We start from the raw sequence: 13,201 nt of genomic DNA, 5'->3' as shown, positions 1-13,201 counted from the left end.
CAAAACTATGCTGTTAGAAGGTTCAGCAATTTAACATTTCCCCTATATTTTGATGAAGGAAGACAAAACAGGAATAGGAAGGGAAAGATACATATACATGGATCATTTAGACATAACCAGACAATATACTATCACAGTGAATAATGGCATTTAGTCAAGGTATTTCTTAAATGAAGAACACAAAGAATATGACTCAGTTGTTAAAGTTGGAGATTATTTTATAGAAAAAATGATATTAAAATGTTAAGTATGTGTGTGTGGAAGGGGGGGTTTCAAGCGAACTTGTCAAAATAATCTGTTCAGTGTTGTTTAGTTACAGAAATTCCCAACACATTGAACTGGATGACTTTTAATGACTCTCAGAGTAAAATTCAGAGTGAAGACAGACACATAGTAAAATGCCTTCCATGTTCATTGAAGTCAATAGGCTTAGAATGGTGTAACTCTGCTTAGCGTAACACTATAATTTAGGCTAATATCACCAACATATTTTTAAGGATGTAAAAGAAATTATGACTACATGATACCTCAAGAGAGACTACACAAGGTGATAGAGAAGCATCTGGACCATTGTCTTTTCAGTCTGTAATTCACAAGAAGAGACTCTACTTTAAATGCTACATATGGGAGAAGGGCAGGGGGATTCAGAAAGTAAAATAATAAACATGAGAAAACAAAGCTGAAAAGCATGGAAGTGAGTAAGAATCTAGAAAACAGAAAAACTGCCAACGGACATATTGTTAGGGCAGCGTAGTTATTCAAAGTTATTCCAATTAATAGGACAGTGCAATTGGGACATTTACACAACAATAAACGGGATCTTTTTTTCAAGAGAAAATCTACTGATGTTGCACAAGAAAGTGAGCCATTTTTGTTATCAAGGGCTGAGAATTACAATTGTAAAGTTGGATCCAAATTGCTTGCAAGAGGCTTTGACATTGAACTCACATCCTTAATGCCTAGTTATTTTTAGTACATGAAACATTTTCTGTAAAAATGCTTTGATCTGCAAACTCAGTATGTTTTATCTACTATCTGTTCTCCTTTAACAAAACACAGACATCTTTAAATTAAAAAGCTTCTAGCCACTGAGTATGTAATGATGACCCTAAAATAGGTGAAGCATATTTCATTTGCACAAGGACAGCAAATTGAGAAAAATGATGTTGAGGCCCAGTTCATACATACAGGATAATAAGGTAGCCCAGAAATGCCAGTGAATGGACTGTATCCTGTTCGAGATTATATGTGACAGGTCCCAGAGGTTCTCATTGCACAATGCTCTCCTATGTTAAAAACTCCCTGAAAGCAGACAACAAGCACAGCAAGCAATGAGACGTGCTAGTTTTCTATTTGTATGCAATAGAATGTTCAGAGATGGAATCCATCACTTGCAGCTTGAAATGGTGTGTAGTAGTGCACTGCCGACCCGGCAGTGCCGTAGTAGAACGTTGGCACGCCAACGGACCTGCGGCCTTGCCGGTTGCATCGCACCCCCACTCCTCATCCCCCCATGAGTCACAGGTCGTGAACTGTCTGGCTCAATCACCGGGCGCAGGGACAATGATCTTGCCCCCAGGTGAGGATTAGGCTCAGACGCGTACGCTCTTCTCCGCACGAGCCAGATGAGATCATGTATCACCTGATGATCTCTCGACTCTCCCGCTCTCCCTGAACTCCCCTAGTCCTCTCTCCTACACTCTAGAGTAACAATAAAAGGTGCCAGGAACCGGCAGACGGGAGATTCGCTAGGAACACGGACCTCCCTGCTCATTGTTGGCATCTCCACCAGATGTTATCTCCTGCCTCAAGTTCGCTCTCAGACATTTAACTGGGTAATGACTTTTACAATGGTGGAGTCCATTCTACCACCTCAGGATTTGGCAACCTCATTCTCCTTCTCCTATATGTGAAATCCAGACCTGTTTCAAGCAATTATGGGCAACCTGCCAGGCAAGCATGCTAAGTCAAGTCCTAAGTGTGGTAAAGTGATAGTGAGCACTATGATGCATATGCACTTCCTAGTTTCCATATCTTGCTGCGGTTTGGCTCTAGTTTACTGAGCAAGGGAGCAAATAGCAGTGTAGAAGTGGAAAGACATGAAAGAATTCAGTTCCGGCTCTATGCCACAATAAAGCCCATAGGCCCTTCCTTCTTTCCAGGGGCATCATTTTTAACGCCTATACCATTCGAAGCACATATTCCGCTGGTTAGCACTCATGTTCTGATGTACTCTGTGAGACTGAAAAAGTCAGCTGCATACTAATCTGTACAGTATCTGTCACATTAACTGCACCTGATATTAGGAATGAAATGCTTAAGTCAGCAAATGGTTAACAAGTTATAATTCTTTTTTATTTTGTAATGCCAAACTAACAGTACATAATGTTATTTTTGTCACTAATTTCTGAACGCCCAGGTGACCTGTAAAAACTGTACTATGTTAAAATGTATAAATTCATGGCATCTGCCATTAACTTCACCTGTGTGGATTTAGCAACTCTGCAAAGAAATGGACAAACAATATTTCAAAGGAGCTGCTTGTTCCTACCTAGTCCTATGATTTTTAACTTATTACTGTACTATTGCTAAGATATTGCATTAAATTGCCATATAAAAATGATGATGGCTATAAAAAAGGATGAAAAATATACCCCAGTTATCCTTTCTTCTTGGAAGCCAAGAGTGGGTAGATGTTTTGGATAGAACATTCCCCATATCCTCTTTAAAAGCTGTTCTTTGGAGCCAAAAGGCTACAGGGTTGAATTATGAGACCAGAGAACATAAAACATTAAGGAAGAAGCTGCTGGATTCTCAGTTTCTTTTAAATAAGATCCAAGAAAACTGAAGATGGCAAGGCAGATTAAGGCTTGAATTCTCCTGGTGTACAGCAGGCTCCCGGAGAAGAGTACAGCTGCACCTTCCTGCTGCACACAGAGCCAGCAGTTCTTCCCTCCAAGCACACAAGCTACTTGTCTAACTGCAAAAACTACAGAGAGGCAGAGAATATGGGGCAGCTTCTTGCTAGATCTGCTGTGTCTTCCCAGACTGACTAGTTATAAGCATTTTTATTGTCATTGTGCATGCACAACGAAATTTACAGCAGCATTCCTCAATGCACACAATTCAGACCCATACATCATACTCATACAATTTCATACAATACATCATACTCATACAATTTCAGACTCATACATCATCCTCACTTCCCCCTTCCTCCACCCATCCCTACACAGCCCCAAACACATCAACACAAAGCCGCAGAGTTTAGCATAGCCACAGCTCTAGAGTAGAAGCTGTCTCTAAGCCTCTTTGCCCTAGATTTGATAGTCCTGTATCGCCTACCAGATGATAGCAGTTCAAAAAGAGTGTGCTGGATGTGACGGGTCCCTCAGAATATTTTGGGCTTTCTTTAGGCTTCGGGAATTATAGAGTTCTTCCAAGGAGGGGAGAGGGCAGCCGATAATCCTTTGTGCAGTAGTGATCACCCTTTGGAGCGCCTTCCTATCTGCCACTGTGCAACTGGAGAACCATACACAGATGCAGTAGGTTAAGACACTCTCTATAGCACAGCGGTAAAAGGACACCAGGAGTTCTCCATCCAGTTGTTGCTTCCTTAAAAGTCTCAGATAGTACAGTCTTTGCTGGGCCTTCTTAACCACCGCGGCAGTCTGTATGCCCCAGGTTAAGTCCTCTTTAATCATAACGCCCAGAAATTTAAAACTAGCCACCCGCTCTACTTGATCTCCATTTATAGTCAAGGGCTGAATTTCTGAACTATTCCTTCTATAGTCCACTATAAGCTCCTTTGTCTTGTGTGTATTAAGAACCAGGTTATAAGGAGGTGTTCAAGATGCCCTTTCTGTGGTCTTCTAATGGGAATGCTACATTAATTCATAGATCTTTATACAGCAGACTGATGTATGCAGAGTTTTATCTGATAGAAGGAGGGGTGAAAAGAAGGGCCTCAGAAAGCAGAACTTTCACACAAATTTGGCCATTTGACTATACCTAGTTTCTACAACACTAAAACAACCTGTAAAAATTCTTTTAAGAACTTGTAGTACAAAAATTACAATCTAATTTACTGTCTGTCTTTTTATTCCCTTTCACCTATTATAAATTTGTGGGTTATGATGATATAGGCAAAATATCACATTTGGCAATGTTTTAATTATTCCAAAAAACATCATAGGGAGTTAATAAGTCTGAAATTGGAAAAAAAATATGCACAATAATCATGCTAATCAATAGGGATTACATAATAGCTACATTGTTTATGGAATTGTGTTGTTATATATAATTTCTGGTCAGCTAAACAAATTTGCTATTGCACTTCTCCAGTTGCTGGGCTCATTCCACTTTCCTCACATGCATTTGCTGGTCTACTGGCTTCTCTTGATGATCTTTACCCAAAGACTGGTAGTGAAAACTACACTCAATGGAAACTGTCATGTAACTTGAAACAGTAATATTATCTTTGTATGTTATCTTTCAAAGGTAAGATTATAGAGTTCAATACATCATTCAGTTCTGAAAATGTTTAAGTATTTATACATTTGGACACAGGAAGCTGCTTTATATCAAGTCAAACCACTGGTCTATTAAGTCCAGTTCTGTCTGCTCAGACTGGCAGTGGCTCTCTAGATTCTTGGGTAGAGGTCTTTCATGTGACCTACTACCTGGTCCTTATTAATGAAGATGTTAACAACTGAACATTAGGTCTTTTGCGTGCAAAACAGATTTTTTACCACTGCGGCAGACCCCCTCCACACTTCATACAGCTTTCTAGAACTGACATAATTAATTAGTAGTAGTCCATGTTTAACAAATTTTATAAAGTCATTATGTTGCATTCAAGTTTGCATTGATAAAACTACTTTGTGTCCTGGAATGTATAGCTAAACTTTCTGGAGCTTCACACACACACAAAAATTAAGAATACCACCCACAATATTTATTTTCAAGAAGTAACTTTTTCAGTACTTGGTCTATCCCTAGAGAGACACCTGAAGAGTGTACATTAAGAATGGCATTAAAATGAAACAATTTAATAAAACTGGAGAGAAGGCTATTCAACCACTCAGATAAATCTACATGTGAAAAAGATGGATGTAACACTAGCACTGCCCTACTATGCTGTCCTGAACACAGCTTCTTTGGGGTGGGGGTGGAGCATTCCTTCTTCCCTTCCTGAGAGTGTGAAGCCCTTGACTGGTTCAGGTGAAAGGACAGCAGGCTTGTTGTAAGAGAAGTTATATCTTCTCTCACAGTAGTTGTCTCTATAAGAGACAGAAAGGTCAAGAAAAAGTGTGAAGCAGCAGTGAACTGGGGATTGCAAAGGAACATCTGGATTAAAACTGAGACAAATTTCACAGGACTTTAGCCAGTTTTCCTTAAACATCAGATATAACCATAATATTGTAAGACCTTACCCTGTTGAAGGGCCCCCAGAGATGTAGCTACATCAGTCTATATCAGGGGTAGGGAACCTGCAGCTCTCCAGATGTTCAGGAACTACAATTCCCATCAGCCTCTGTCAGCATGGCCAATTGGCCATGCTGGTAGGGGCTGATGGGAATTGTAGTTCCTGAACATCTGGAGAGCCGCAGGTTCCCTACCCCTGGTCTATAGATCTATTACTGCTATTTACTGAGCTCCATGGCCTGAATGGATCAGACTAGCTCAATCTCATCAGATCTTGGAAGTTAGACAGGGTTGGCCTTGGTTAATACTTGGATGGAAGTTCCGGATTGCTATGCAGAGGCAGGCAGTGGAAAAATCACCTGTCTTGTCTTGAGAGTCTTGCGGAGTGGCCATATGTGGCCTGTGACTTGATAACATATTCTACCACCACTACCATGGTTGGAAGGTTCAGACTGACAGTATCCCCATTTAGAGGGCTGATTTTACATTAGAGAGACAATGACAAGCTACTAAAGGAAACCAAATTCATTTTAGCTATTTACCTTAACATTATAATTATTAGGATAATCATTTCTTAATGGTTCAATAAGACAAACAGTAGTTCTCAGTGAGGCTACTTTATGTGCACCTTGACTGGGCCAAAAAATCAAAACTGCACAGACTGACCTTGTGTTGTTCTGTTTAGTAATACTGTTGAGTAAAAAGTGTCATGTAGAAAAGATATTACACTGATGTCCTTCAGTCTTTCCTTTTGCAGAATTTAATCTGGTCTTTGCTTCATCTCAATTGAACCTAACGAAGCTTCATGTGAATTAAGCCTAATGAAAAAAGTTTGAGAACATCTGACCTACTAAATCTATTTCTCCAGTTAAAGTATGGATAGGAAAATCCCCTTCTCTGTTAGGAAAGTAATACATTAATTTACTTACCTTTTATTCTAGATTTTCCAATGTAATTACTCAGCAGAACAAGAACATCAACATATGTTGCTCTAGTGACCAGACAAGGATTTTGCCTAGAAACAAAGTTGTCGGGAGAAAATTGTTTAACTGCTTAAAAAGAGTCCCTTAGCCAGCCTCTAACATATTCACCAATAGCATGCTCAGAAAACTGACTAGGTAAGTCAGTAGGATGTAGTGGTTAGAATTTCAGGACCAGGGAGACTCAGGTTTGAATCCCCACTCTGCTATGGAAGATCACTCAGTGACCTTGGGCCAGTGATTCACTCTTAGTCTAACATATCTCACAGGGTTGCTGTGAGGATAAAATGGAAGACAGAATGATGTAAGGCACTTTGTAGAGGATGACAGGATAGAAATGAAGTAAATATATAATGAAGGTGAAGGATAGGAGGAGCAGATAAAAGGCTAGACAGTGTGTAAGTCGAAAGGAGAAAAGGAAGGTGAGAATGGGGGGCAGCCAGGAGGAGGGAAAGAAGAAACATGGGGGAAGGGGGATACAGGGAAAGTGGGGTTGCCCCCTCACAAGTCCTTGTGGATCCCCTACCACACAACTGGACCCAGCCCAGCAACAAGAACCACAAAGTTTCCCCAAGGAGAGACTGCTGGGGGATGGGAGGACAGGAGGGGAAGATGAAGACAGGAGGGCAGATAAAAGTAGGTTGTCTGATGAGTGGGAAGGAGAGAAAGAATTAGGAATAGGGGAGAACTTGTGTAGCTTGCAGAAAAGAGGAAACACTGAGGGGGATGGGGAAAATGAAATGGCCCTTGCAAGTCCTTGTGGGTACCCAAATTGTAATTTTTAAGCATTACTGCAATGGAATGTTGATATTCATGTGAATTTTCCCCTAAAATTCAGGAGATTTCATAGATTAACTTCCTATTCCTTGAGTAAGAAACTTTCCATAGGCTAATTAATCAACTCAGCAAACATTGAAAGTCAAGAGGAAACAGTCTACTCCAAGATGTCTGAAAGCAATTTAATGCTGAGAGGTACAGGACAAATTGTGAAGATGCTGAACACAGAATCCTACTGTAAGCATCCATTTCCTTATTCAACATACAAGCATCTGGAGAAAACTTGTGTAAAATATTAAATACAGGCTTGCATTAACCTTAAATACACCTTCAAGAATATTCAATGCAATGAATAAACGTAGTCTTAATATGGTTAAAATAGACATGTTGAGACAATAACACCACATTCTAGTTCATCAGTAAATAAAAATATGCATTCTGTGTTAGATTAAAAGTTCTCCTTCTGTGGGGAAAAAGGCACTTCCAGAGTGGCTTCAGGGGAGGGGGGAAAGGAGGGGCAGCAGACTGCTGCTCCTGCTGGTGGTGGCTCTGTGCACTGCATCAGCTTTGGAGAGGGAGATGATGCACGGGGCGGCTCTCCTTGCTTAGCCTGCAAACACCAGCTGGCTCCATGCCTCTCCTCCTTCTTTCCCACATCATTTACTTCAATTGCTCTCCAGGCCTCTCCTCCTGCTCATCCTTCCCCTAACCTCTGTCTCAATTGCCCACGCATCTCCTTCTCTTTCCCCTAACCTCTGCCTTGATTACTCTCCATGCCTCTCCGCCTTCCCTCCTGCCCCTTGCCTCAGTCACCTCTCACAAAGTGTCTGTTGTGGGGAGAGGAAGGGAAAGGAGTTTGTAAGCCACCTTGAGTGGGATATAAATCCAAACTCTTCTTCTTCTACAACTATTTGATTCTTGAAAGTACTGGGATTCAATCTGGTTCCTGAAATACCAGTTTCCTTTTGTATTTGATATTTTAAAAAATATTTTACACAAAGAACTACCGTATATACTGGTGTATAAGTCGACCTGCATATAAGTCGAGGCACCTAATTTTACCATAAAAAACTGGGAAAACTTATTGACTTGCTTATAAGTCGAGGGTAGGAAATGCAGCAGCTACTGGTAAATTTCAAAAATAAAAATAGATACCAATAAAATTACATTAATTGAGGCATCAGTAGGTTAAATGTTTTTGAATATTTATTTCAAAGAAAAACAGTAAACTAGCTCTGTAAGTGGAAAAGAGGGTCAACAAGAATAATATGGTACCAACAATAACTTTAAAAGTACAAAAACTTTAGCTTTTTTGTAAGGAAGGGTTTTAAACAATGGATCTTACAATAAAAACTGGAATGAACACGCCTGTTCACTGTAACTCAAAACTACCCTGCTTTTTAAAAGAATAGTTCATTATTTTTAGTGTACATATTTTTTTTAAATTGCACATGGCAGGTGTCATTTTAGAAGGAACATTCACACAATTGTCAGGGGAGGAATGTTTATGTTAGCAGTACCAACATTTCAGAGTATTTTTAGGAGACCCTCCTGATGATACCAGCCAGGTTTGGTGAAGTTTGGTTGAGGGGGTCCAAAGTTATGGACCCTAAAAATGTAGCTTTGGAACCCCTGAACCAAACTTTACCAAATTCGTCTGGTATCATCAGAAGTGTCACCTGATGATACCCTGAAATTTTGGTGCCGCTAACTTAAAAACTGCGCCCCCTGGTGGCCGACAAAGTAAAAAATCCTAAAATATTTTTAAAAATACACCCGGCTTGTGTATAAGTCGAGGGGGGCTTTTTCAGCACAAAAAATGTGCTGAAAAACTCGACTTATACACGAGTATATACGGTAAGTATTTGATGAGGCAGTAAGGAACTTTTTAAAAAAAATAGTGTGTGTTATTAACACAATTCAAAGTCTGGCATATGACTAAATAGGTTTTGTCAATAGAATAGTACTATAATTTTACCTTCACAACTAGCATTCTGTGATTACTTCTTTACAGAGACAGTTTTTAGCCTACCTGTTTGCCAGCCACAGCTTGGCCTCAATAGAAGAGACAGTGTCACTCAAGCCTTGTTGAAAGTCTGCATTAGCTCTGTGTTTGGACTCCAAATAGGACTGCAGCAAGTAAAGTACCTACATTAACATTTTAGAAATAATTGTAAACTGTTGTGAAAGCGTTTTTCAAAAATTCAGTTTTCTCATTTCATTTTATGTAAACATGTACAGAATTCACAATCATCACATATTGCCACGTGACCTATGCTATCACACAATAGATATGTACACAAAAACACAAGAAAACTGACACCGCCAATGAATCTTACATAATTACAAAACCAACTCAAAATGCAAAGTCACAATTAAACAGATGCTTCCAAATTTTCAGGTGACCTGACCCATCCATACTTAGATAATCTGTTTAAAAATGAAGTTACTCACCTGCCATCCTTGCTAATCCCAAGGGGGAAAAGAATCCAACCACCTGCAGAATGAATCTCTTTAATTTGGGACAGAAAGGGTTTGCTGGCCCTGGGTTAACTAAAGAGAACTTCAGTTTTCATTGGTAATCCGTCCGAAAAGAATCAATGAAAACCGAAACCAATGAAAACCGAGGCAAACTTTTCCATAGGAATCAATGTAAATCCAATTAATCCGTTCTAGGCACTCCAAAAAACATACCAAAAACATATTTTTGGTGAATAAACATAGTGTTTAATGCTGAAAACAGTAACAAACAATAACACTAAGACCAGCTTCAGAGCTAGTGGACCAATGTCGCACCAGAAAGCTGTCCAAAGAGGTCTGTTTCTGACGCCTCTTTAAGATTTGTCTGAAATGGGGCAAAACATTGTCATTAAACAAGTTGCAGACATGGCCTGCAACAGCTTTGTCCAGGTGATTTTTCTCCACAAACCCCTGCACCTTACTGCAAATCAATGAAAACCAAGGCAAATCGATGAAAACTGAGACAAATTTTTCCCTGAAAAAATCGATGAAAACCGAAACCGATGAAAACCGAAGGCAATGAAAATCGAGGTTCCACTATACTTAGGTGAATTACTAAAGCACTCTATAGATAAGACTGACAACTGTTCTCAACTTTTCAAAATGTTTTCTTGTAGTGAAATGGTTTTGAAAATTCAAATATCTATGAAACACTTCAAAAAAGTTAAAATAACTAAAATGACAGCTTGTTGATGAATGTATAGGTAAGATCCATATTTGCTCAGCTTACTTGGAGAAAGAATAAATACATTTCTGTGAATTGCAGTAAACTTCAGTTTGACTTTTGAAAATAACAGTATCTTCTTTTAGCTGCGCCATCCGGAATCTATTTACCTCCTGGGGATATTTCAGCAGCACCATCCAGAATGCATGAACATCATTTTATAAAAATACTTTTTTATAAAATGATGTTCATGCATTCTGGATGGTGCTGCTGAAATATCCCCAGGAGGTAAATAGATTCCTCATCAAAAGCTAGAAACCCAAAATGGTGAATGTTCATGTAGAAATAAACAGGAATGTAGTTTTTAAACAACCGCCAACCCCAACAAACACAACTGGTTTTCTAGTTCACTGAAGAATAAATCACAGAAAGAAACATAAGTCAAAAATTTGGCTGTTGAAGATTTATTATTTATGTAATTATGATCATGGCAGAACTAACATTTGATTACACATAGTCAAATCTCATGTTTCCTTCTCCATTCCCATCTTGATCTCTGATCTTAGTGCCTCTGAATTATTATTTATGAATGAAAACAAAAGTATTATACAAGATAGACGGAATCTAGCTTCTCAAGGCCCTTGGTCAAATGTAGACGATTATGCATGCTTATGAGTGCAAGAGATCATACATCAGTATTCCTTAATTGAGCATCAGAGCATCTGTGAACATACATTTATGTTCTCTCTTTACGTTTCCAGCTGCCATGAGATAGAGAATCAAGTTTGTGCTTGTGATAGAAACAGAAATTTGCCATATCTTGAAGGACTGTCGAGTTTGTAATTTTGTATATATTCCAAGGCACAAAAATGGAGTTTATCAAAATATTGACAAGAATATGCCAACAAATATGGAAAACAAAATAATGGCTCACAGACTGGAAATGGTCAATTTACACTTTAATTCCCCAAAAAGGAGACATCAAAGATTGCAGTAAGTATCAGACTGTTGCTTTAATTTTTCACACGAGTAACGTGGCACTCAAAATCTGACAACAAAGAGTGTTACCGTATATGGAATGAAAAACACCTGATGTTCAAGATAAAAGGAAGAGGCACTAGAGATCCTATTGCAAATTTACTATTGCAAATTTGGAGCATACAAAAGAATTTCAAAAGAAAATCACCTTGCGTTTCATAGATAAAAGCAAAGCTTTTGACTTTGTGAATCATGATAAGACTAAGACCAGGAGAAGTGAAAATGGAGGAGGGGGGGGGGAATATTAACAGATATGCTGATGATACTGGAAGAAAATAATGAAGGCTCCTGCTGAAAGTTAAAGGAGAAAGTGTCAAAGCTGGACTATAGCTAAACATCAAGAAGACAAAAGTAAGGACTACTGGAGAATTACTCAGCTTCAGGGCAGAAAATGAGGAAACTGAAATTGTTCAATACTTTCTATTCCTTGGCTCCATCATCAACCAAAAGGGAGAATGCGACTAGGAAATCAGAAGGAGATTGAGACTGGGAAGGGCAGTCCTGAAAGAATCACAAAGGATTCTGAACTGTAAGGATGTGTTACTGGAAACCAAGATTAAAATAATTCCTGATCTCTCTTTTCCTTTCAAAACCTAGAATGACAGATAACAACAGTATCATATCGGACGAAGATAACAGCAACAGAGACCACTTGTGAAGTCACTTGATGTTCAACAAGATAAGGATTATTTTGTGTAAACTTATATAGGAATTGTGTTGGATTAGAGGAAAGATGTAACAATAAGATTTTTATTCTTTTTTCTTTCCTGTTTATTATTGTTTTCATTGTAACATGTTTATACATTATGTAACTATTTTAAATTTAATAAAAAAAATTTAAAAAGATTAAAATAATTCCCTGTTATTATATGGAAACTGGATAATGAAGAAAACTGAAGGGAAGAAAGTAGATCCCTTTGAAATGTGGTGTTGGAAGAGAATGTTATGAATACAGTGAACTACCAAAAACAAAACAAATCAGTGGGTTCCAGATCAAATCAAGCCTGAACTGTCTCTAGAAGCTAAAATGACTATACTAAGGCTATCATACTTTGGTCCCATTATGAGACGACAAGAGCCATTGGAAAAGACAATGACGCTAGGAGAGGTTGAAAGCAATAGGAAAACAAGAAAACCGAATATGAGATGGACAGACTCTATAAAGGAAGCCATGGCCCTCTGTCTGCAAGACCTGTGCAAGGCTGTTAATGATAGGACATTTTGAAGGACAATGATTAATAGGGTTACCATGAGGTGGAAGTGACTTGACAGAACTTAACACACATATATTTTTGCATTTATTTTCTTCTAGAATTTCTATGCAGTACTGTACATCTACAACTTGTAGTAAAATGATGTATTTTGTTTCCTTCCAGCACTCATTGAGGAAGGGCTGTGGAGGTCCCACTGGGATGGTGGATTCTGGGCAGGGAAATCCTCAGGAATCTAAGGATTTTCCTACCTGGAATCCAGTGCCCCAGCATGGCCTCCCCAGCCCTTCCCCACCAGTCTCTGCCTGCCACTGCCTGGAATCTGCCATCCAGAATCTGGAGCCCCAGTGTGGCCTCCACAGTCCTTCCTCAATGATTCCAGGTGGAGCAGAAATCCTACTCAACTAAAAGAACTCAGCTTTTAGTTAATAAGAAGGGTTGCTTGGCTTGGAGTGTATCCTGCTTGGACTCCACCACTCAAGGGCTGTGGAGGCCCCGCAGATTCCAGGTGGTGGATTCTGAATAAGGGAATCCTTGGGAGCCTGCACCCCTGTTCAAGGAGTTCCCAGGGCTCAAGCCCCTTC

General features: G+C 39.2%; 1 protein-coding gene across 1 annotated transcript in view; it reads right to left on the bottom strand.

Moving 5' to 3' along the window:
• THADA (THADA armadillo repeat containing) overlaps positions 1 to 13,201 on the bottom strand; it is a 190,898-nt gene that overhangs the window by 42,219 nt on the left and 135,478 nt on the right. Inside the window, 2 exon segments of the mRNA XM_048483022.1 lie at positions 6,357 to 6,442; positions 9,217 to 9,332. Coding sequence (XP_048338979.1) covers positions 6,357 to 6,442; positions 9,217 to 9,332 — 202 coding nt within the window.

This window comes from Sphaerodactylus townsendi, linkage group LG01 (assembly GCF_021028975.2).
Source record: "Sphaerodactylus townsendi isolate TG3544 linkage group LG01, MPM_Stown_v2.3, whole genome shotgun sequence".
Lineage (NCBI taxonomy): Eukaryota > Metazoa > Chordata > Lepidosauria > Squamata > Sphaerodactylidae > Sphaerodactylus > Sphaerodactylus townsendi.
The sequence above is the reverse complement of the archived record's forward strand: the minus strand, read 5'-3'. Positions and strand labels throughout refer to the sequence as shown.